Raw genomic sequence first — 22,793 nt, 5'->3', positions numbered from 1 at the left:
AATCGTAATTTTTAATGGAGAGAAGTAAACAAACGAAGGTCGAGAGCGTAGGAATTCAAGCGTATTATCGTGGAGTGTATAAATAATGGCCACCCTTGGTCCAGAATGTACTTGTATCCCTGCAGTAACCATTAAACGTGCACTCCATTCGTCGAGGGAAAGTTCGCAATTAATAATTTAAATCAATATGGCGGAACGAGTGCAGACCATTTGGGGTAGATATACCTCCCGTGGGTACAGTATAACGTAGCTCGTATCCGGAATACCAGAATGCGGTGCCAGGATCCTGCGGGGTGGATAGAAAAAACGAGAGAAAAAGAGGAACGAAAAGGGGGTAAAAAGCGGAGGAGGTACGCACCGTCGACGTCAAACGCGCGAGACGTTCCCTAGGGTTCTCTTTTAGCATAAAAAATCATCGGATCGCGACTAAAGGTCAATATAAAAGCTTTGGATCGATAACGGTGAGCTTTTTCTTCGAATTGCCTAATAATTTGATGGAATACTGCCAATAGTATTCATACGATGTGTGATTAAAAATTGATTAGATATGGAAAAAGCGATTGCGTGTAATTATAAATTTACAATGATACAGAAGACAGAAAATTCCGTTATCAATTTAAAATAGACACAAGTGATTGAATATTGGATATTCACTAATGGACAATTTTAGATTGAAAATTGGTTAATCTATTATTCGTTCCAACGAAGAACGACCCATTTTGTACTATGAATATTAATGAGACAATTATATTGTCATTTTCATCAAATTTTAAGCATCAAATTCATAGGGTAAAAATGCCATTTTGTTATACTTTTATGTCATCAATTCACATCAGATTATAAATCACTACTTTTTAATTTATTCATTTTTTTATTAAAAGAAACATAACTTTCGTATTTTTGAACAAATTTCATTTCACACGAATAGGTAGTATTGCGTGCAAAGGGAAAAAATCAAGTTTGCACAGTCAATAGAACCAAGTCATTCATATTTCTTCCTGTTTTCGAAACTTGGAATTTATCGATATTGCTTTCGACAATCCTCGCGGCGATATATTGAAAAACTTCATTCAACATCCGAATACAAACAATACGTTCCTGTGTATACAACAAACAGGAAAGGATCAATACAAGATACTAATCCATTCAATTATTCCAATCTTTCGAATTAAAGAATCGAACTTCCTTAATGAATTCACTAATATTAATTAACGCCATCATTACTGATTCTAAGGGTCCAACCAAAAAGGGCAAAATCGCTAGAAGCTACGTACAGATATAACACAAAAGGGTTATTCGTTGCCAAACAGAATAAAGTGTCGCGTGTTCGACAACGTTTCCGCCCAATCTGCAGAATCATTCGATTGATCGGTTCGTCGACGTATAAACGAACTGCCGTCAACGGGCTGCGTCGAACCCTTTCGCGAATACCCTCGGAACAACCCTCGTGGAATGTATCATCATTACGCGGTCCGGTGGCTTCCGGGCCAGTTCGCTCTGTTAATTGCGGAGAGAAAGCGCGTCGTGTAATCACGTTTGCAATCCTATCTCCCCGTGGCCACCCCTTCGCACTGTCTCTGTCTTTCCATCCCGTTCACCCCGTCCCCCTCCCCGTCTCTGTCGACCAGCGCGTGCCGACATCGCAGAAATATTACACAGGATGAGAGGGTTGATTCGGCAACCTGCACCTAAATCGTACCGCTGCGATCTGCCGGAATAAAAATACGCCGCTTGAAATTTGTAGCTCGCCAGTGATTTATTTCTACCAGCCAGAACGTACCAGACCATAGACGGAACAACCCCTCTACGCACGGATGTGTATTTTTTCGAGAATCTCTCCGGTGAAACGAGAACACGTACGTTTCATTGAATGTTGGACGACATTGTCGGTCACCCTTAAATTGATATCTTTGATGCGGAGGGAGAAGAATGGACCGAAGGGTGAATGGATTCGTATCTGGGTTTGTCGGTCGAATTCTACGTTCATTGATCCTCTGTTCACTGATTGATTAATTCCCAAATTTAAGCTTTCAATTTGATACCCTACTTATTAATCAAAATTTGGTTCATCTTCTTTTTTCCTCATAATTTAATTGTATGAAATTTGAGAGTAATCAACGTGTCAATGTTTCCATATTTTAAATGCAACGTTTCAATAATTTCTATCGCAATTTTAGGAAAATTTTGTAACAGAATATCATCGATCCTTGAATTAGATATTTTCTGAACATCGACGGTCATTTAACGTTTCACTGATACCAAGACGCGAACGTTTGCTATCGGATAGAGCGATCCCGCAAGCGATTGCACGATTTCCGCGGATGTGCAGTCAGATTGATTCGAGCACAATGCCGTGAAAGTGGTCGTCTACGTCGGGACGTCTGTCAGTGATTGACAGCCGACAGGGCGCCACTCGAAACAGTCAAAACATTTCGGGACGACGTGTCGAGTCTGGCCTTGACGCATCGTAGCGACGCCAATCATTGTCCCCGTGTGATCCGTCATTAGATCGGAACGGATGTCCTTCGAAAACACACCGGATAGGGTAGTTATCGGTGGCTGCAGTTTTACAATGAACCCTGTCGAAAGTTATACCCCAGTCACGTGCAACTGGTCCTTTGCTCGCTCGATCTACGACCTCCATTTTATTGTTTCATTCCAATTCGAACGTTCCGACAGGGTGAAGAGGATTCGTGGTGCACGAGTGATGGACGGAATTATTTCAAGTACACTCTCGTTCAAAAGTTTCAGGAAGATCCAAAAGGTATAATAAAAATATTTAGTGTAGGATAGGAGAGAAAAAGGTGTTCCGTCTCGGGATCGTCTGTCAGAGTCGTCAGTGGGGCTGTCAACAGACGATCCCTGCCCCAGACACCTATCATACCGCAATTCGGAACTCCTATACATTCTAACTGCATGCCAGGTGACCGCCAGCGAGAACACTGTCATCTCGCCGCCACCTAGCGGTCCCCGGCCCGAACCAAAGGCATCCATGATGACGAAACCCTCTCCCACCTCCAATAAACGCCTACATTAGATGATTTTTAACAGGAATTTTGAATGGTGTCGAACAGCAAAATCAATATTGCAGAGGGAATTTATAGCAGCAATTTTGCCACTTAAATTATTGTAAATCTATTGGAACGGTGCTATGTATCACGGTGAATTTACGAGCCCGGGCATCGTCGAATAATTCATCCATTGACTGACCATCGCGAACCCTGAAATACCCCCACGCTGCGATGGTTGCCGCGGTTAGCGTGATCATAGATCGTTGATTATATCGAGCTGACGCATTGTTCTTTCCTTGTTTCAGTCGCCGACTCAACAGGAGGTACTTTCGGCCCTGAAGAGACGTCTGGAGCAGACGAGCGTACCGCTCTTCCCACGGCATCGCCTCCGCATGCTCTCGAAACTTGCCGAAGGGGCCTTTGGAACGGTAACGACATTGTTATTACCTTCGAGCACATACATCTATTTGAAATTAGACACGCTGATAAAATACCGTGACCGATCATTCGTCCCTGACGTCCACTTTGACGACGAATTATTACATCCCTTTTTGAACTTTATTACACCCCTGAAATTATTTCTCTTTTCGATCGAGTCAATGTTAACGGCAAGGTTTCTGAATCATTGCCAACTAGAGTACCATTTTATATACAGAAACATCACTGTATCAACTCGAGCACTCTCCTCATGCAAATTACCGAAATTAATAATCTTGCAAGGTTATTACCATCGTAACATCAAACTCTCTGCCTCAAGCTCATCCCTTAACGTTTTGATAACCCAGTCGCAGCCGGGTGAAGTATCGTTTTACCTCGCTAATTCGTAGCACAGTGAAACAGCACGAAGCCAGAGAGTGTTAAATTACAAACAACCGATATTGCGAACGGACTAGGCGATGGTATCGCGAGTAGTCGAGCGACAAACGACAGAGAAATCGTAGCAGCATCGATTCCGCATCGATTCGCAAACGTACCGCACCCCGGCTTTCCTTGATCAACGACTACATACTAGAGAGTAACAGAGAGAGAGAGAGAGAGAAATCAATCCGTTTGTTGGCCGTACGCGGGCAATTCGCTACCGGCTGTTCGCAACAATACGTCGATTAACGAAGTGTCCACCCTGTTATTCTTCCCGTCACAATAGCGCCTCGTCTGGCTCGTCGAGGATAATCAGTTTAGAATGCGTTGGAGCGGCTAATAATTCCCTTTTGTTTCCTATTCGGCCGACGGCACGCCCATTAATGACCGGTCCAAGAGACGGGTCGCGTACTCTGTTTCGGCTGCATCAGCCACCGTGCGACATCCGTTACGTTCATCATCCGCGTCGACCTTCGTCAATCTTCATCGCGGATCGATCGCGAAATTAATCCGTGGATCGATCAGCATCGGGATACCAGGGAAAATTGCAAAATTCCAAACGGAGGATTATGTCGGCACGAGGAATACGCTCGCCGGGGATAGTCGTGCTCGCTAGTCGTTTATCTGACTTCCTGTCCGGCTTCCCGCAGCCAGCGAGCACCTTCCACCGATGAATACACCTGTCCCGCGCGAAAGTTAGGCGATAAATTTGCCAGCGACGAATAATCAAATTCAAGGATCATCCATTCTCGTTAGACGAATTTATGGCTGTACCAAGGCATCCTTCCTCGATCAACACGCAACCTAACGCAAAGTTTTTCTTTATTATTTCAAAAGCGATTCCCTTCTAACTTGAACGAATTATGTCTATAAAGGTGTACGTGGCAGAAGCCGAAGGGATACCGGAGTACGGATCGACCACCACCGTTGGCAAGCGTCTCGTCGCCGTCAAATTTTTACTGCCCGAAGCCAGCGAGAAGGAAAAGTGAGTATATATCTATATGTGTATGTGTGTGTGCGTATTATATACGCTTGCGCAATTTGCATTCCGTTTCGTCGTTACAACGCTCGATCGAGCCACCGCTACGTCCTGGTCGCCTTGTTCCTCCGCTATATCCAGGCGATAACCATTTTGCACCGGTAAAGAACGTTCGGTTACGCGGCGCGTGATTTTACGGGAGATCTGGCAAAAATGGACCCCGACACCATGCGAACCGATTGTTGGAAGAGAACGATAGCTGCACGGACGATAGTTGAGAACGATTTAGTTTCATCCCTTCGTGTATTCCATTTACAATCGACCAGAAATGTATTGGTACATTTTCGTTCGTTGTTAAATATAAATTCCTTAGGGCACCTATGATTTTTTCGATAGTTACCTCAGTCAGAGGAAAAATGAAATATCTCTATATAGCAAATTATAATTAAAATTTCACTCAAAATTCATCCATACTAAAAGTACCAACCAAATTGAACACATTTTAACTGTAAGTTACGTCACGAATGTGACACGATATTATAAGGCAAGGAGTTAATATTAATTTTTACCAAATTCTGAGCAAATTAGTAATGTCATCTGCAAGAATTTTGTCGGATAATAGTACAAAGAAACGAGAACACGACGGTTGAAAAAGAGCCTTGGACTGCAGTAGGGTTGAAAACGGGGAACGTTTCTCCCCGAGGAAACATCATTCCTCGATATCGAGGCTAACTGCGACCCGCACAATGGCCAACGAACATAATGCAACCGAATCGAATCTATTTCACTAGGTCGTGATACGGAACGTAACCGAGAGATCGTCCTCCCCGAACGTTTCCGAGCCGTGCATAAAATTCATAGTACAAGACGGTCCTTTTCGAATGTCCTGGTTTCTTTCCCGAATACCGGGCCAAGTTTCCGTGGCCATAGAGGAAAGCCCGGGGCGGTGAAACGTCCGGATATGTACCAACGAAAACGATCGTTCCCGCGGCTATCAAGCTAGACATCAGAAAAAGGCCAGTTCGATTTCACGAATGGAATAGATTTGCATACAATGACCGGGGAGATAGGGTATCGAGAGGTTCGGCTGTTCGTGGCGACGCGAAAGAGGATTCCGGGGGGGGGGGGGGGGGGGGGATTCCAGGACGAGAGAATCCTTCGAAACAGATGACAAAGCTTCCGTACGACGAAAATCGCCGACCGTTCATCGCAGTGCTTCCCAAAGTGATACCTCCCCTTTGTGAAATGATTCATGAGGGGTAGCTTCAGGTGCAATTAGGGGTGTAAATTTGTCATTGCGTCTTTCTGTTTGTTCGCTTAAACAAAGATCTTCAAGGGGGTGCCGAGTAATTTTTTATCTGAAAAAGGAGCTAAATTAGTTTGGGAACCTCTGGTCCATCGAATATCGTAACAACAAAGGCTTTCGTGAATATTGAAGAAGCAAGAATTTCAAAATAAATTGGGTCAAATGGGAAAATATGAAGATCAAAAGAATATTATAATACTTTTCGACACGAGTAATTATCCGGTAATTCGGTACGACAGCAAACGCGTTCCGTTCGAGATTGCTTCTTACAGTTTAATATAACCAAAGCGAATTTCTCTGCTTTTAACTTGCAATAAGGTAAAAGTGGTCGATTAGCCGGCAGGTTACTTCAACATCGTAAAGCACGTGCCCCGAACGTCGTTGAACGCGTTCGAAGGCTATTTTATATGCATATTCCAACACCGTCGAGAATAGATTTCGTTATCTCGAAAGAAATATGGATTGCACCGTTTGAAATATGTATTTCCATTAAGTTTTGAAATTGTACGGTGCAGCGGGTTTTCTGCTACAAAGGATGTGCTACTTTTTCAAATGAAACCCTTCTGTTTGACGAGGAATTTGTGCGATACTTGGAACAATATTTTTTCAACTTGTCTTAAGAAATCTTCTTATTAAAAAGAATTACGCGTTCCATTTAGACGAGCCAAGAGAGTCTTAATATTTCATTAAGTTAATGAAGATTCTTTCATTCGACAAACTTCCACGTGAAACTTTTTTAAAAGGATTATAAATTAAATGAAACGCTTAAATGTAAACCGAACTTCGATCGAAACGAGTATAATTCTCTCGGTATATCTCTTTAAAAATGATATTCGCTTTAAGGAATCAGTGAATAACGATTTTCGGATTATTTAATAGGGAATTCTCACGGGGTCGATCGCCGTTGACCCGATAACTTTCGAAACTCTCCCGGGTAACTTAATCAGATGTAACGCGTTTCATGATTTATCGCGTGATACAATCGTTTCCGTTAGCCCGGCTAACTCCTACTCTTGCGTTTCATCGTGATTTGTTGTAAATATCAGTGTTTTTCGTGGGCCACGATTCACGTACTACCATAAATAAAAAGCGAAACGATCTCCGATCCTTGGTTTCCACAGTTCCTCGGCGTCTGCTCACGCAACAAGTCTCCCGCCGTGAGGATGACTTATCGCGTCCCTTATCGTGATACCAGCTTGCTCCATTTCCTTTTCCACCTTCCTGGATCCACGCGATTCCTCGTCACGATAAAAGAATCCTTTTCTTCGACTCGCGATTCGCGATCTTACGTCCGCGAACACCTGGAACTTGTTCTTTGTAATTTAATGGTAAAGGAAAATCGTGATCCTTTATATAATTTTACATATATTCAATAAATATATTCCATTGTACGAATCTCTCTCATATATGATAAATGACGATATTTCTCTATTTATCATGGAACCGAACGAACGAAATTGGCCGTATGATCAATAAACGACTCGCATTCACTACAGAGCCCCGTTCAATATGAACAAAGAATATTTTACTCGTTATACCCGATATCAGGGATATTGACTCGTGGCCGCGCGTTTTGTTCGAAATAACGCTAAATAACGAGCCGACTAACGTTCGCCCGATGAAAACAACGTACACTTCGTTCCGTATTGACTGGTGCTTTTGCCGTTAACAATTACCGATTTTTTTTTTTTCCACGGGTATATTTAATTTCAACCTCATGGCGCGGAACAGTGCTTTCAATGTAGATCCTCGTCGAAACAAACAACACCGGTTTACAGTTGTTTCGTTCGCCCGATGAAATCTCGTTTCTGGAAATGGAATTTTTTAGCTTTAATTTCGCGTTTTGCTTCGTGTACCACGAATTTACAGGGGGAGGGCAGCGATGTTCCGTGCGTTTCGATTTTTCCAACGTCCGTGCATCCAAGCTCGCCTCATTACCTGCCCATGAATATTCATTCGAGAAATTAATTGTGTCGCTCGGTATTAATGAAATTGATAAAACGGCATGGATCATCGGTACCGTGCCATTAGATAAGAAACGAAAAGGCAATCAAGGAATTGCAATTATCTCGATTCAACGTCCTAAGGGTTTTGTCGCCCACACGGATGCAAAGATGTGACCACGGTACGCAGCAGAATTCAAAGTTTATGGGGAATCGATACGAGCCCCGTAGTTTTGTTAACGGTCGCATTAAGCTATCGCGAGAGAGGTGCCATTACCGAAGTCGATCGTAAGTAAGGCAGCAAGTAACGATGCTGCAAGGAAACGCGTCTTGTTACTACGCGTGTATACTCTTCAAAGGCAAAGTTTCCTTTTACACCGACTCGGCCCTTCTTCGGCGAGAATGTAAACGAAGCGTCGAAACTTTGCTCGAAAATCTTATGATTATTCGAGGCAGCGAACATCGTACGGTCGAGCGGGGCTCCATTTGCCAGGACAATTTTCTACTTTTATCACGTCGATGTAAAATTTGACGCTGGTCATGATTTCTTTTACTTCTGTTCGTTTACATGAAATGAAAACATTCGTGAAATTCATGAGAATTTTGATACCTTGAAATTTACCATTCGATATGGAAAAACTCAATGAAATTTCAGCTTGGTTTTTCTATAAAAATTATAATGGGGTTACGAATCTGTTAAGGTTGGATTTTCAACGAGACGTGAGGATCCTGGCAGCCCTGGAGGACCGCAATATCGCGCGAGTCCTGGGAGCCTGCTGTCGCGAGGAACCATACTGCGTTGTGATGGAGTACCTGGAACACGGGGATCTCTGTCAGTTCCTGAAAACTCATATCACTGCTGATGATGCTCATTCCATGCCGATCGGCGTTAAAACACTCAGGTAACTATCTACTTCTTCCTTTATCAAACAAATAAATTAATCATTTGACAGAGCTGAAATTATTTTTATGAACAAGGTAATTAGTACTGTAGGTGTCTTCCCTTATTAATCCTATTGCAATCGAAATCTACCCTTTCCTATTCGTACAACGATTATTGAATCAGCCCGTACAATGAAAAGCAACGAAGCGTCGATGGAGAAACGTAGCAGATCTCGCACGAAACGGCGCGTGAAAATTAATCAAACGCAAGAATTTCGATAATTCCCCTGTGAAACAACGGTCGTGTTCATCAGCGGAGCTGGAGATTTAGTTTCATCCGCTGTGGCAAGGCGTCGCGAAGTTAACACCCAATAAGTTTCTACGGTGGTAAAGTTTGAAGCGTTTATTAATCGCGAGCGACATAGTCTCAGCGCAACGAAGCAAACCCTCCTTTTCGCGTTCCGTCGTTTCTACGACCCCTGTGCTCGTCTCTTTGGCCACCCTTTGCTATCCTCTTTTATCAACCCCAAACCCTCTAGAAAAGCTGGAGTCTCGCGCGTTAACTTTGTCCTCTCTCATACAACTCCGCCTCGTTTCCTCGTTTCAGTTTCAACTGTCTCATCTACATGGCGGCTCAGATCGCGTCGGGCATGCGGTACCTGGAGAATCTGAACTTTGTTCACCGGGATCTGGCTACTAGGTGAGTACCGTTCAAGTTCCATCGTACCAATCCGCCGGATCTCTCTTTCCCACGAGGATAAACGTGTCTTAGCGTAGCGCATCCAAACTATCATCGTTACCTTCGTCGCCCAGATGTTTTGTCGGTGTTATAAGAGATAGAGAAACAAGGAAAAGGGAATATCGTTTTTACTTCTCATCCAGGGAACATTAACGCGAGGGAAAAGTAAAGGATGCTTTTTGAATCTCAAGTGGCGGATGGTAAAATTTCAAATTCGCTACTTCGAATTTGCTTAATTTCTATCGATGCGACATTTAGGTCACCGCCGTTTCAGGGTTAATACATTGGATGCATCTAGGTCGAAGGGAAAAGGATTTTATAAATTTTGCTTTATTCGATCGAAATTTCACTTTGAATATCCAGAAACTCGTCTGCTATTTGATGGATGTGCATTTATTTGAAATTTTCATCCGCGCAGGTAGATCACAAGTATCCTTTGACGAAAAGTATCGCTCTTCGGGATGTTATAAACAGCCATTAAAGGGAAGAGAAAGTTCGGTATCGTGTTTCTCCGTGGCACGATTAAGTTGAAATTAAATTATAACCTTCCCCGGGTACATTTCCATAAGCCCCAAAAACAAACGGAGCCGCGAAACCACACGGGAAATCAGCGATTCGTTGGTGATCCGTCGAGCGGAAAACAGCAAGAACGGTAGCTTATTTTCGCTTAGAATAACGATTAAACCCGTGTACCTTGCAGTCGTTATCGACTGTTCGTTAACATCAGAAACGTTTGCTCGGCTTTATTGCGAACCGTGAATTATTCCGGAAGCCGTGCTCGTTGAATTTCGTGTAAGTTGAATTCGTGCAACCAACGAGGAATTATCTGATCGCGAGCTCGAATCCTTCTCGTAAAAGCTACGAGAACAGAATTACATCCAATTTGATAGGAAGGTTCGATAAACTTTTGTAGAGTGTACAAGCGTGCCGTTTCGAAAGAGAATTTTCCTAGGGTAATACGGGAGACATTTCCAATTCTATGATACAATTTTCTATCGATCCATTTATCCTACCGTTCAATTTTCCTGTTATTGTTGCTTCTACCGTACGATGTAACCATCGTACCATCGTAACCATCGAATTTCTTAAATAATTAATCATACACTGATAATACATTGCAGATCTCTTCGAAATGAAATTGCACGAATTAATTGAAACCGGTGCTGTTCGGTAGAATCGAATGATCTTTGATATCTGACGCAAGGCGTACAACATCCAGTATCAGGAACCCTTGACATTCGTAGACAAAAGCGTGTACATGCAACGAAAGCTATCCACGTTCCTGTTATTGAAATGCAATGGCTATACCCGTCGAATCGATGGGAAGTATAGATGCACGTATGTACATATGTGCTCCACATACATATTCACGGTAACCGCGGTGCTCTTACAACACGTGGAACCTAGTTTCCGGTTGACCAGTGCCTCTCAAACGACCGCTCGTAAATCTTAATAGAATACCGGAATGCGCTTCCTGTGTGCTTGCCGTCGGTATTATTACGGCAGTACACGTGCCTCCAAATGCCTGTAGGACGATTTAAATCGCCGATTGCATCTCGATCTATGACATCGTCTAGAAGCAACGGACTATCTGAAATTACCTTTTATCGTTGACAAATGTAAGAAGATTTATTCGATTCCTCGGGAAATTTAATCACATCTAGGTAAACCTTTGTTTATATAGATATTTTTTAATTCACGACGTTTCTGAAAAATTGGCTCATTCTTTATAATTTAGTTACCAAACAGTTTCACGACGTTCGATGGTTGTTCTGTCATTTCTAAATTGTAAAACTGGTTATATCAGTTGTTTAGAAACATTCACAGAAATCAAGGCTTTATAACGTTAAAGTTAGTTCGCTTTGAAACGACCGTACGAATGATTCAGAAAATGTTTTCATAATTTTCACGACGCTTCGGGTAATCCTTTGTTAATTTAAAACAAAAGTTTTCCCACTGTAAAATTACAATCGCAATTGCTTTTATCTCGGTTTTATTAAATCTCTGTGATATTCCGTTGGCTTTTATACAATATTCGTGTTTACGAATGAATTTTTATAATTGAACGAATAATCAACAACATTTCACAAGCCTATGTTATTTAACAGCATTTCAGATAAATATTTCAAAGATCGTCGAATTTTTCACGGTACGATTTATCTGTTCTCTAATTTCAACTAAAAATCGGTTAATAATTGTTCAAAAATTAAGGAAAATCGTTATCGTGTCGTTCAAAATGGAACGCCGCAACCAAGTTAAATTCGTGATTCCATGATGGAAGCGCGTTCGATCCCCGAGAATCGGTAACGAGCCATCGGCACAGGCGTCGACGAAAATATTTAGTCGGCTTTCATCGGCCTCATCGAGTAACCGAACGACCTGTTGTCGCGCGGGTGCAACTGGAAAGCAGCCGCAAATCCATTTGCAAAGGAATCAGAATTTCACGATGGCACGGAATTTAATCAAAATGTAATGTCATGGGTAAACGTTACACTCGATGATACGTGTCGACGTGACAAACTGACGATTTCCCGGGAAACACACGGTTCTCTAACTATTTCACCGCGACTCGTAAATTCTTTCGTTCGCGTAGGCGACGAAAGAGAAACATGAATCGTCCTCGATGTATCGTACGAACATGACCCGTTTTGTCCACGCAATTTGTCCAGGAATGAAAATTACACTGGCGTCATCGTTTACGCTTATTGAATGTAATCGTGAGAAATAAATTGTCTTTTGTACAATTAAGTTCAACCTACGATTAAGAAAACAAGTTCAATTTTTTCTTTATCGTCCAAGAAAATAAGATTATTAATATTTTAATAGACGTAACAAAATTGCCATTTACCATTTTAACTCTGTTTTACAATTTATAACTTTCTCCATCATTTTTCACCAGGAATCCACATTTCTTCCTCCCAAAAAATCATTTTTGTCACTTGCATCGTTCATTGTTTCAACCGGTGAATTTAATCGAACGGATTGAATATCGAAAGTACAAAACGGAAACGAATCAATTGAAAGGATTGAAAATACGTGTGTATCGTCTGTGTCGAAGGTTTTCCGCAAGCCTGGCCTCCTAACGTTCGCCAGCCAATTTCTCTTGGCACCTTATTTTATTCGCGAGTGAGCGCCGTATAAAGTCATTCTCAGAACCGGACCGAGTGGAAAAGAGGAAAGAATCGATTGCTGATCAAACGGTAATGCAATTCAATTGGCTCGAGCGACGAAAGAAGCAGAACGACCGGAAGGGTTCACCTTCTGTGTGTGGGTGTACGCGCGTGTTTGCGATGACCGAGAAAAAGAAAAGGATCTGCGTGTGATCGGGCGTAAGGGTACACGAACAATACACTACAAGAACACTTAAGAATAGAAAGAAAGGCGATTGAAGGAACAGACAGACACTAGTAGTACATGTACAATACCATCCATAAGTATTTGGACGTTTGGTAGAACCAGAATAATGAAAACCACCCCTAATAAATGAACAAATTTAAATTTCTTCCGTAATAATATAAATTATTCATCTTTTATATTAAAATAATTTAAATGAACCAGTGAATTGCCTGGTCCATTTCCTATCAACTTCTCATATTACTCGTAACGTATAATAAATAACATTTATATTGAAAAATTTTATTCAAAATATATTTCATATTTTTCCAATTATACGGAGGTGGCCAAATACTTACAGACAATAGTGTACACGCATACTCAGTAACGTCGAGTGTAATAGAAGTGATAGCAAGGATGGTGGTGGTGTTAGCAGAAACGGTGATAGTGGTCTGGCACACACCGCAAGAACGTGTACCCCGACCATGGAGAACGACGAAGACTCAATGTAGGTACTCTACCCTTCGACTAAGCGAGGCTGCCTTTGTTCCGACTTCGATTACAAATGTAGAGAATGGCTTTCTCTGCCTCCCACTACCCACTGCCGCCCTTTTCTTCTATTCCTTTCTTTTTTTTCCCTTTTTTTTTCCTTTTTTTTCAGATCGTTCGCCTCCCTTCCCTCCATTCTTCACGACAAGCGCACCTCCTTACCTACGTTTCAATCTAACGTCGAGGCATCGTGAGGTCGATAGTCCTGCAAAACCTCGTTCCCCCCGAAACCCTTGGCCGACCTAAACTCTCCTTCTAACGTATCATTGAAGACACTTGAACGCAGGTGACAATCGATAATGGTCGTACAAGTGACTCTTCTCCGGGTTGTCGGATAAAAGAGGATGCTCTCTGTCTTTGGGATGAAGTCTACGAGTCTATCAATATCAAGAATGAATTGTTTCGCTGGTCTTGGGAATTCTTGGGATATTTCAAACTAGTAGAATCACTCGACGCTGTTTAAAAAGCAAGATTAGAGAATTAATTCATAGCTATATGAATAATTTCGATATCATAGTAGAATTAAATTTGGTTAACTTATACTGACATGAGACGTCTGAGTAATTCTGGATTCTTCTACTAATTCATGACATAAAAGTATCGTAAAATAACACTTGTGATACACCAATTTAAAGCTTGAGGTTTCCTGAATATGAGGACATAAAGGTTTCATTAATATTCTCAATACAAAATGGCTCATTTTGCGTTAGAATAAATACTTGATATTGTCCATTGCTCAGTTTTCAACGAAGAACCAGCCATTTTGTATTACGAATATCGATGAAGCATTTATGTAATAATTTTCTTGAAACTTTAAGCTTTAAATTGATGTGCCATACATGGTATTTCGAAATACTTTTATGTCATGAAATCTTGTCAGACTACTAACGGAAAATAATTAGCAGCAGAATAGATTACATTGAAATTAGGATATTGATGATTGGAGGTTTGGTTCATTTAGCGTTACCTATCGTCGCCCCTCCCTAAATCCAATTACAAGCGAGTCAAACATACTGGTATCCAGAGATAGACGCTTCCACTTAATATAATTCACACAGAAGCTCAATAGGACCTGTCGAGTGAACATTGCTTATTGCATTAACGTTCTGACCCGGGACTTCGGTGGATCGGGTCACTGTCGTAGTCGTGGTAGCCCGTCGGTATAGTATAGCCAATAACAGTGATCGATAAAGCACGGCTAATTACCTAGGTCCTACCTCAAAATTGAAGCTTTGTTCCAGCGTCGAAATTAATTGACTCCATTCACTCTCGATAACGCTTGATACTCGAATACCGTTCAGTTGCTCGTTTGTCTCGGTGAGAATTGTAGTCCGTCTTTGGTAGCAGAAAGCAGTCGCCACTTGAAACCGATAGTGGAATTCTGTTAGACAGATATTTCTCGGCTGTTCGAGCATTCCTCTATGAAGACACAAATTTACCCCGTTCACGCCATAGAGAAACGGACACGCTCGTATTCGACTGCGAGTAATTGCATGCTGGCACTGATTTGCCCCTATTAAAGTACAAATTTCCTAGTTCGCACCGCTCATCGTGCGATAATACCTTAGTATTCTCTCTCGCCAGACTAACTTTCCGTTAATTTTGAAAAAATTTCATCGAACGTTTTAATTAATTATTGCATGACTTTTATGGAGAGAGCCGCAATTTATTTCTAAATTCATTTTCTAAATTTTACACTGTTCTTTTAAAAATTACCCTTTCAATATATGAAACTCTTTTGTTTAATAATTATATATTTAACTATAGGTTAATATACTTGGGTCACAATTGACCAAGTTCTAAATTACTAATAGCGTTGCCGTTTGGACATATATTTTTTAATTAGCGTACCTTTAGATGAGGTTTTTGTTTATAAATAAATGTTAACACCTGTGCGTGTTAATTGTTATTATAAATACTGATTTATGGTATTTATTTACGATTATTATCATTCTTTAACCCGTTCACCCCGTCCAGTAGAAATATCAATATTTAGTACGGCACACGTTTGGATATGAATTATTAACATTTCGGCTATCATAGCCAATTTAAAAATCAGTAACATTCAAACATAATTCTATTAATAATCTAATGAATATAACTATTAAAATTGTAATAGTCATCGATTCCACAAAATCAGCGGTCGTCAGAGTGTTAATTATTTGATTCAATTAAATTCATTAATGGTGTCGGTAATTTATCCGACAACCGTATTAATATTTTACAAATAATCGTACGTTACATAAATTAATTGATGAGCGATAAAACACCCAGCAGTTTATAATAAATTTAAGACCCAGTTTCATTTAGTTCGTTGCAGAACACTATATTAGATCGACATCGATGAAATGTTAATATAGATATTTTTATCAAGGATACCAATTAGCAGTACTTTTAATTCATGAAATTATGTTAGACTTTCTGTGTTTCTATAAGTCATTGACCATTTCAACTAATAATCAGCCAGTTAATACTAAGAATATCAACGAGCCATTTATGCAGTCATCTTCCTCGAACTTTAAGCTTCAATTTGATGTGCTACAAGTGTTACTTTGCAGTACTTTTATACGATGAAGTCGTGTCAGACTGCAACAACCTAATATCACCTTCCAAAGTTTGCATTCTCGAGCGGCCGCGAACTTTATCCCGGCTCATAACGATCCACGATGATCACTCAGCGATCCAGCCGGTTGCTGGTAAAGTTTGCCCCAACGCTACCGTTCAATTGTACAGTTGCGTGTGCTTGTACAGGAAACGTAGCTCATCCACACGTACGTACAAATGCAGCCCGCAGGCAGCCATTCCTGCTTCCGGTCGGCTGCCATGCACAGAATGCGTACGCGTATGCAGATTGGCGGCCGTGTTATGCACCCCACATACCGACCAGAGATCGATTTGAATCGTGCCTTTTTCATTCGAAATGAATCGGTCGGAAAAGTATTCGAATTCTCTGGCTGCCGAAGTCGAAACAGATTTACCTAACTGCGTCTTCGACCTACAATTATACCAAAGTATTCCCGATACGATTTTCACCCTTTCAGATCCACCCCTGAACTAACTTCGTCCCGATTTTTAAAAATGAAAGCTAGGAAAAACTTCGATCTTCGTAATTGTTCAGACAAACACAATTTGATGGGTGAAACTTTGTTAAGGTATAATGTAATTAGTACGATAAAACGAACCGTGTATGTGTCTGTACGTTTGGAAGTTAATTAAATAGCTTGCATTGAGTGTTTGTGGAACGGTACACGGTCGATTCATCGATAACCAGGATTTCGATTACAGGAATTGCTTGGTGGGCAAAGCTTATCACATTAAAATCTCGGATTTCGGTACGGACAACGAATTGTACGCGTGCGATTATTACAAAGTCGATGGCACCGTGCCCCTGCCGATACGCTGGATGGCCTGGGAATCCATATTTTTGGTAAGCATGATATCGAATAATACGACCTGCTGTTAATGCACTTTGCATGCTTTTTATTTACTCTATTATAATTAACAAGATAATATTTCAAGAATTTATTTTTATTTATCACATATTATTTCCACCTTCCAGCCAAGTTATTCTTTCTCTCACACTTTTTCTATCATCAAAAACAAGTACTTGAATTAAACAGAATTAGTGATCGATATTGGAAAGTTCCTCTTGGAAATTTTCAAGTAACTCGAGCATACTCGAGTTTCGAATCACTGAATATTACTCGAGCCCTAAGTCTTGAAAGTCTTGGAACTCTCGATTCGAGGGTCTTGAAAACGAGAAGCACGGAACGTGTATGATATAACAGAATATTTGAAAACAAATCTTTTTCAACCAGACAAGAGAGAGAGAGTAATTCAGGAAACGTAAATCCCAGTTCCATCCCAACCATCCCCGTTCCCTTATCTGACATCGAGCCTAACCGATTTCACGACCGACTAAATTCCATCGTAGCAGAACACGGTCCGATAATCGATACGAATCTTCGCAGGGCAAGTACACGACGAAGAGTGACGTATGGGCGTTCGCGGTGACCCTATGGGAGATCTTGAACCTCGGCAGACGCGTTCCCTACGAGCACTTGTCGGACGAGGAAGTGGTCCAGAGCCTGCGACGATTGCATCGGGCGACCGACTGCAACGACACCGGTGGCGAGAACAATTGCAAAGAGAATAACGATAATCTATTCGACTATTTACCACAACCGATCGCCTGCTCCAAGGATATCTACGATCTCATGCTGGACTGTTGGCGACGCGAGGAGACCGAGAGGCCGACCTTCCGAGAAATCTCCATGTTTCTCCAGAGGAAGAACCTTGGATACGCGCCTACATCCTGATACTGAACGTCCAGGATAGTCGATGAGCACGATAATCGTGGCGCTTGCCACGCGTGCCCGGCTAAAAATCATTCAAACGTCGACCGACGGACGATCGATGACACGTTCTATCCTCACTGGATAACCGTAAGAACGAGATTCTGAAATGATTGTAACAGAGAAGTTCGATGATACATCGAAGAATCGGATACAACGACAAGGTCCCTGGCTCGGTTCCCGTCAACGAAAATGAACGAGTTTCTTAGGTTTTCTGATAGAAGTTAATCGGAAGACGACTTCCAGGCAGGTGGATACTCAAGGTTCGTAATATTCCCTTAGTATGTAAGGGAAATCGTCGGGATCTCGGCTTGTTTAAGGGTAGAAAATACAAATCGCGGAACTGTGAATTCGACAATCGAACGAAGAGAACGTTAGGCGATACTTTGTTCGTCAAAGTTGCAGAGAATCTCGTGGATCTCGGTGGTCCTTAATGATCGTCGAGAATTTAGGAGCAATATCGTGTAATCGTAAAGCTGTGAACATTCCTGCATGGGTTTAAATACGTATCTTCGAGGTAAATAGGGGATATTCGTTACTTAAGGAGTTAGAAGTTATATCTTCTTGGAGTACGCGCTATTTCTGGTAGCGAGACAAAATTCGGAGAGGAAATTGTGAAAATGGTAAGAAATCGCATCGGCACTTATGGCAATATACGGTAAATAAATCTCCTCGATGGGTTTTTGATCGATGATAATGATTGTACGTGTATAAAATGATGTGTGAATGAGGGGTGTTTGTGGAAACGTGTAGGTGGTTAAAATTCGTCGTGCGTAAATTAATCGTAATCATTAGACGCTCATTAAGCTTTTCTGATTCGAACGATTCGACGAAGCGAACGAAGACTGTCGAATTTCGTGTTTTATTGTACACGATGGAATCTCTCTTTTAGAAAAAATTACATCGACGCTGAACTTTCAATCGGTTCAGCTCGCACGGGAAAATCCGACGATATCATATTAATTCACGAGGGTGAGAACGGTAGAGATATTTGTTGGAAGGGGTGGTGGCTCGCACCACGGACTATGACACATCATAATTGTAACTTTATATGATAGGCGGGATCAATACAAACACAAAGAAAAAAAAATGAACTAGTATATTGTACATATAGGCGTACATCGAGAAATTAACAGAAAAAAAAAAGATCATTATATCATTGCGAAACTAAACGACGAGATTAGCAACGATCAAACAATTCGAGGTATAGTCCTTGGAACTGGGTTCCTTTCTGTCTCTACTAAACATGGTTTCAGTAAAAAAAAAATGAAACAGGTTCTTCTGGAGATGGAACAGAATTGTTCGATGCGAAACTCGAAACATATCGGGTGCTTCGTTTCAGAGGGAAACGAAGCTATAAGGGTAGGAGATACGACGAATTTGTAAGATTTCATGGTAAAAGAAACACTGTTCGTTTAGCGATGCTATTCTCGCGTCATTCAACTAATTAACCATTCGAATCGTTATGTTCCATGTATTTATACCGGATGAATACTATTAATAGCATTCGCAATATCTAGTTGGTAGGTGATGTTACCGTTACAACATTAAAAATACTATTTATATATCTTAATGTAACGCCGCGTAAAGGAGTAGATTAATACCAGAGACATAGCCATTCGTATATAAATCGTACGCGCGTTGAATTTAAACGTAACAAAGATCGCTTCCCTCTGTGTTTGCCGACGAGGAAAATAAAGAAAGGGGGGTTGAAATGATCGTAACTGAACACAGTGTAGCTAAGTCAATGAAATGATCGTTAACGAAGAGACGAATAATTAAGAAACATTTTTCCCTTATTAAGGATAAACGTAGAATCATTCAGGACCGTAGAATTTTATACGAAAATCAGGCAATTTCGTTCTCATAGAGTATATTAGTGTGTTAAAGAAAAGTGAAAAAAAAAAAAGAAAATAACGAAACCGCCGTCACTCGTGACATTAAAAAAAAAAGAAATTATGAATCATAGTTGCGTTTAGATTCATCGATGTAAGCATAATTGCTGCCTTTGGCTGTATCGTTGCCCCCTACTGCTAACGAGTAACTCACTTGTCTACTCATGTGATAATTTAATATATCTCTGCGTATCTACCTGTACCTACACCGGTTCGAAAATCTTTGTAGCAAAAAGGATCGTTTCTCTTGCGCTGCATTCTATCTAAATTTTCATGACCGACAGAACTATCTTTCTTAGGGGATGAAATAATAATTAAATATACATGGTGAATTTGTTCTTAAATTTTACTTGATTCTTTTGAAAAATAAGTGTATTTATAATAATTTTAGAGTGATTATTTTCAAGGTTTGTAAAGAGAGGTCTAAGAGGGGCTACAGCCCTGGCCCCACTTTCCAAGAGGTTCCATTATAAACTTTTCATTTACTATGCCAAGAAATATCGAATGAAATTTTTTTACTGTTGCTGTTTTTTTAATAAATTTCAATTTTTGAAGCAAGATTAGCAACCAAAGGGGCCCCGAGCCTAATGAATTTTGACAAAATTTCACCGTCTACTATAAGATATTCCGTCGGTAAATATTCTTTGCCATAACTGCATCGATCGCTTAAAGAAACTCGTTTCAACGAACCTAAATGTATCATTAACGTCGCTTCGATTCGTGAGCTCCACGTTGATTTGAACGATCCCAATTGAACGGGGTGAATTGGCAATCGGTGAAATATCCCACGAAGCCAAACGCGTATCAATTCTTTTTTTATCCTCTAATAATTTCGCAACAAAGTGTATGATCGACAATCAAGCCTCGATGCTTCCGGGATCGTTTAATCTTCCAAGTTAAAGTTGATGTTAAACGACATCAACACCAGGAAGAGAATCGCAAAAAATGGAATTGCTGTTTCCTTTCGTAAGTATCAGTTTTACGCGCGAATATTGCAGATTATTAATTTGCTGTTTTACATGATAGGAGATAAGAAAATTTTAATTACTTTTCAAAATATCAAACGATAATAAGGGTATCTCTCTTTACAAGATGCATTATTAGTATTAAGACTCTATTTTCTCATTCGAATCGTAGACAAATGTGTCTCGTAATCTTAACCAATATCGAATTAGATTGCAAACATATCCTGAACCTCTCAAGCCTCGAATTTTGTTGTAAGAAACGGTGTGATCGCTTGAAGGATTTGATTTAGAGATAAGGGAATACGGGTTAATCGAACGCAAATCTGTCTACAACTCGAAAATGAAAATGAATAAAATCTAGTCTATCACGGAGATCGAAGAATTGATCTGTAGATTTTTAAGTACCATTTAAATTCGTAGTTCGTTTTTAGGAATGAAGCAACAGAATCACAGATACACAAGAATTCTATCATGTAAAACAACTTCTCTATGGATTTGACTGTTTTAAGAAAATTATTAAATTATTGAATCTAATTTCTAACACAGCCGATTGTTAATCGGACGTGGAATTAAGAGAAATGTAGAGGTAATCGCGGAAGACTGTGGAGAGCTCACCTAGCTATATATCTTCTATTCAGGCACAGGCAATCTCTGGCTTTTATCATCGCGCAATATACAATCATGTTATTCAATTTTCAGTTACCATCTACTGTTCAGAGACTAGGAGTAAAAAAATAGGGAAAGAAATGCGGGTACGATTGGTCGTAGTCGATACGTTACGCCTCACGCGCATGCGTTCTAGATCGTCGCGCGCTATTGGCCGATGCGATCCACGCTAATCGCGTCGCCTGACAAAGAACAATTAGACTTCGCGACAAAGCGAGATGGTACGAAGTCAGCATTGCAGCGAGGATCAAACGTCGGGACAAGGCGGAACGTGCGCTTGCTTACTTCTAGTCTCTGAACATTACTTACTTTCGTGAATCAATCGTTTTCAATTCTCGATAACGTGCCGAATTATCTCTCGTCGCGTGTAACTATCAGTATTAATTTCTCACCAGTGTCGTTCTCCTTCGTTGTTTTACAACGTTCATCATTTCTTTGCCTTCTCCTTTTTTCAATAGAAACGATAAAATTTGATAAAAATGAATGATTTTCTTCCTATTAATTAAACGATACGTTCTAATAACAATTAGCGGAAAAGCTGTAAATACTGAAATTAAAAATGTTTGACGGAAATTGAGTTTTCTGCTTGAAAAAGGAAACGGGGCGAGAGAAAATGAGAGAGAGAGAGAGAGAAAAGAAACCTGCTGAAAGGCCGTGAAAGGTTGCCTAGGCCTGCTCTACGCTATTGAACCTTAATCGTTATAGTCATAAAATTATTTTGTACTAAGAACTGTTTATAATTTTGTATCTAATCTCTGTAAATACCAAGCAGATTGTCTATGGCTAATAAAGCTTAAACAAAATCGATATAAGTAGACTATGTAAAGGAATTATTATATATATATATACATATATATAATATATATATTATTTTAATTAGATGATAAGAAAGCGAGCGAGAAAAATGTAATTAAATTTCACATAAGAGAGGACTGGTAATCCACCAATGTACAACGATCTAGAAATTATTTGTACTATACAAGTGACAATTTAAGGGACAAATCATAAAAGTATACATGTTACTTGATAGTCTCATATATGTATAGGGTACTCCGTTAGATATTTATTCTGAAATTCCAAATGAAAATAATTTCATTATAGAAAAATAATTTTTTTTTGTTTTTTTCAATATTGTTTTACATTGTAGAGTTTAATGATAAAACTACTTGAACACTAGATATTCCTAATAAAAATTGTTTTTCTTGTACAAGCTCTTTCAGTTTAATTAAATATTTGACACTAATTTGCTATAATTAATATAGGAAAGAAGTTATTGGGGAATTTTGGAAGAAAATGTTTCAGCTCTTGGAAA

The 22,793-nt window shown here is 40.3% G+C and overlaps 1 protein-coding gene across 2 annotated transcripts in view; it reads left to right on the top strand.

Moving 5' to 3' along the window:
• Window positions 1–19,911, top strand: part of LOC117605469 (discoidin domain-containing receptor 2) — a 121,502-nt gene extending 101,591 nt beyond the window's left edge. For both annotated transcript variants that reach the window (XM_034326850.2, XM_034326858.2), the window contains exons 11-16: window positions 3,317–3,439; window positions 4,745–4,854; window positions 8,799–8,999; window positions 9,587–9,679; window positions 16,886–17,027; window positions 17,572–19,911. In XM_034326850.2, coding sequence (XP_034182741.1) covers window positions 3,317–3,439; window positions 4,745–4,854; window positions 8,799–8,999; window positions 9,587–9,679; window positions 16,886–17,027; window positions 17,572–17,919 — 1,017 coding nt within the window. In that variant the 3' untranslated portion in view covers window positions 17,920–19,911. The remainder of the gene's footprint in view (window positions 1–3,316; window positions 3,440–4,744; window positions 4,855–8,798; window positions 9,000–9,586; window positions 9,680–16,885; window positions 17,028–17,571) is intronic.
• The last annotated feature ends 2,882 nt before the right edge of the window (window positions 19,912–22,793 follow it).

This window comes from Osmia lignaria, chromosome 9 (genome assembly GCF_051020975.1).
Source record: "Osmia lignaria lignaria isolate PbOS001 chromosome 9, iyOsmLign1, whole genome shotgun sequence".
Lineage (NCBI taxonomy): Eukaryota > Metazoa > Arthropoda > Insecta > Hymenoptera > Megachilidae > Osmia > Osmia lignaria.
Note: the sequence above shows the minus strand (reverse complement) of the source record. Positions and strands in the feature narration are given on the sequence as shown.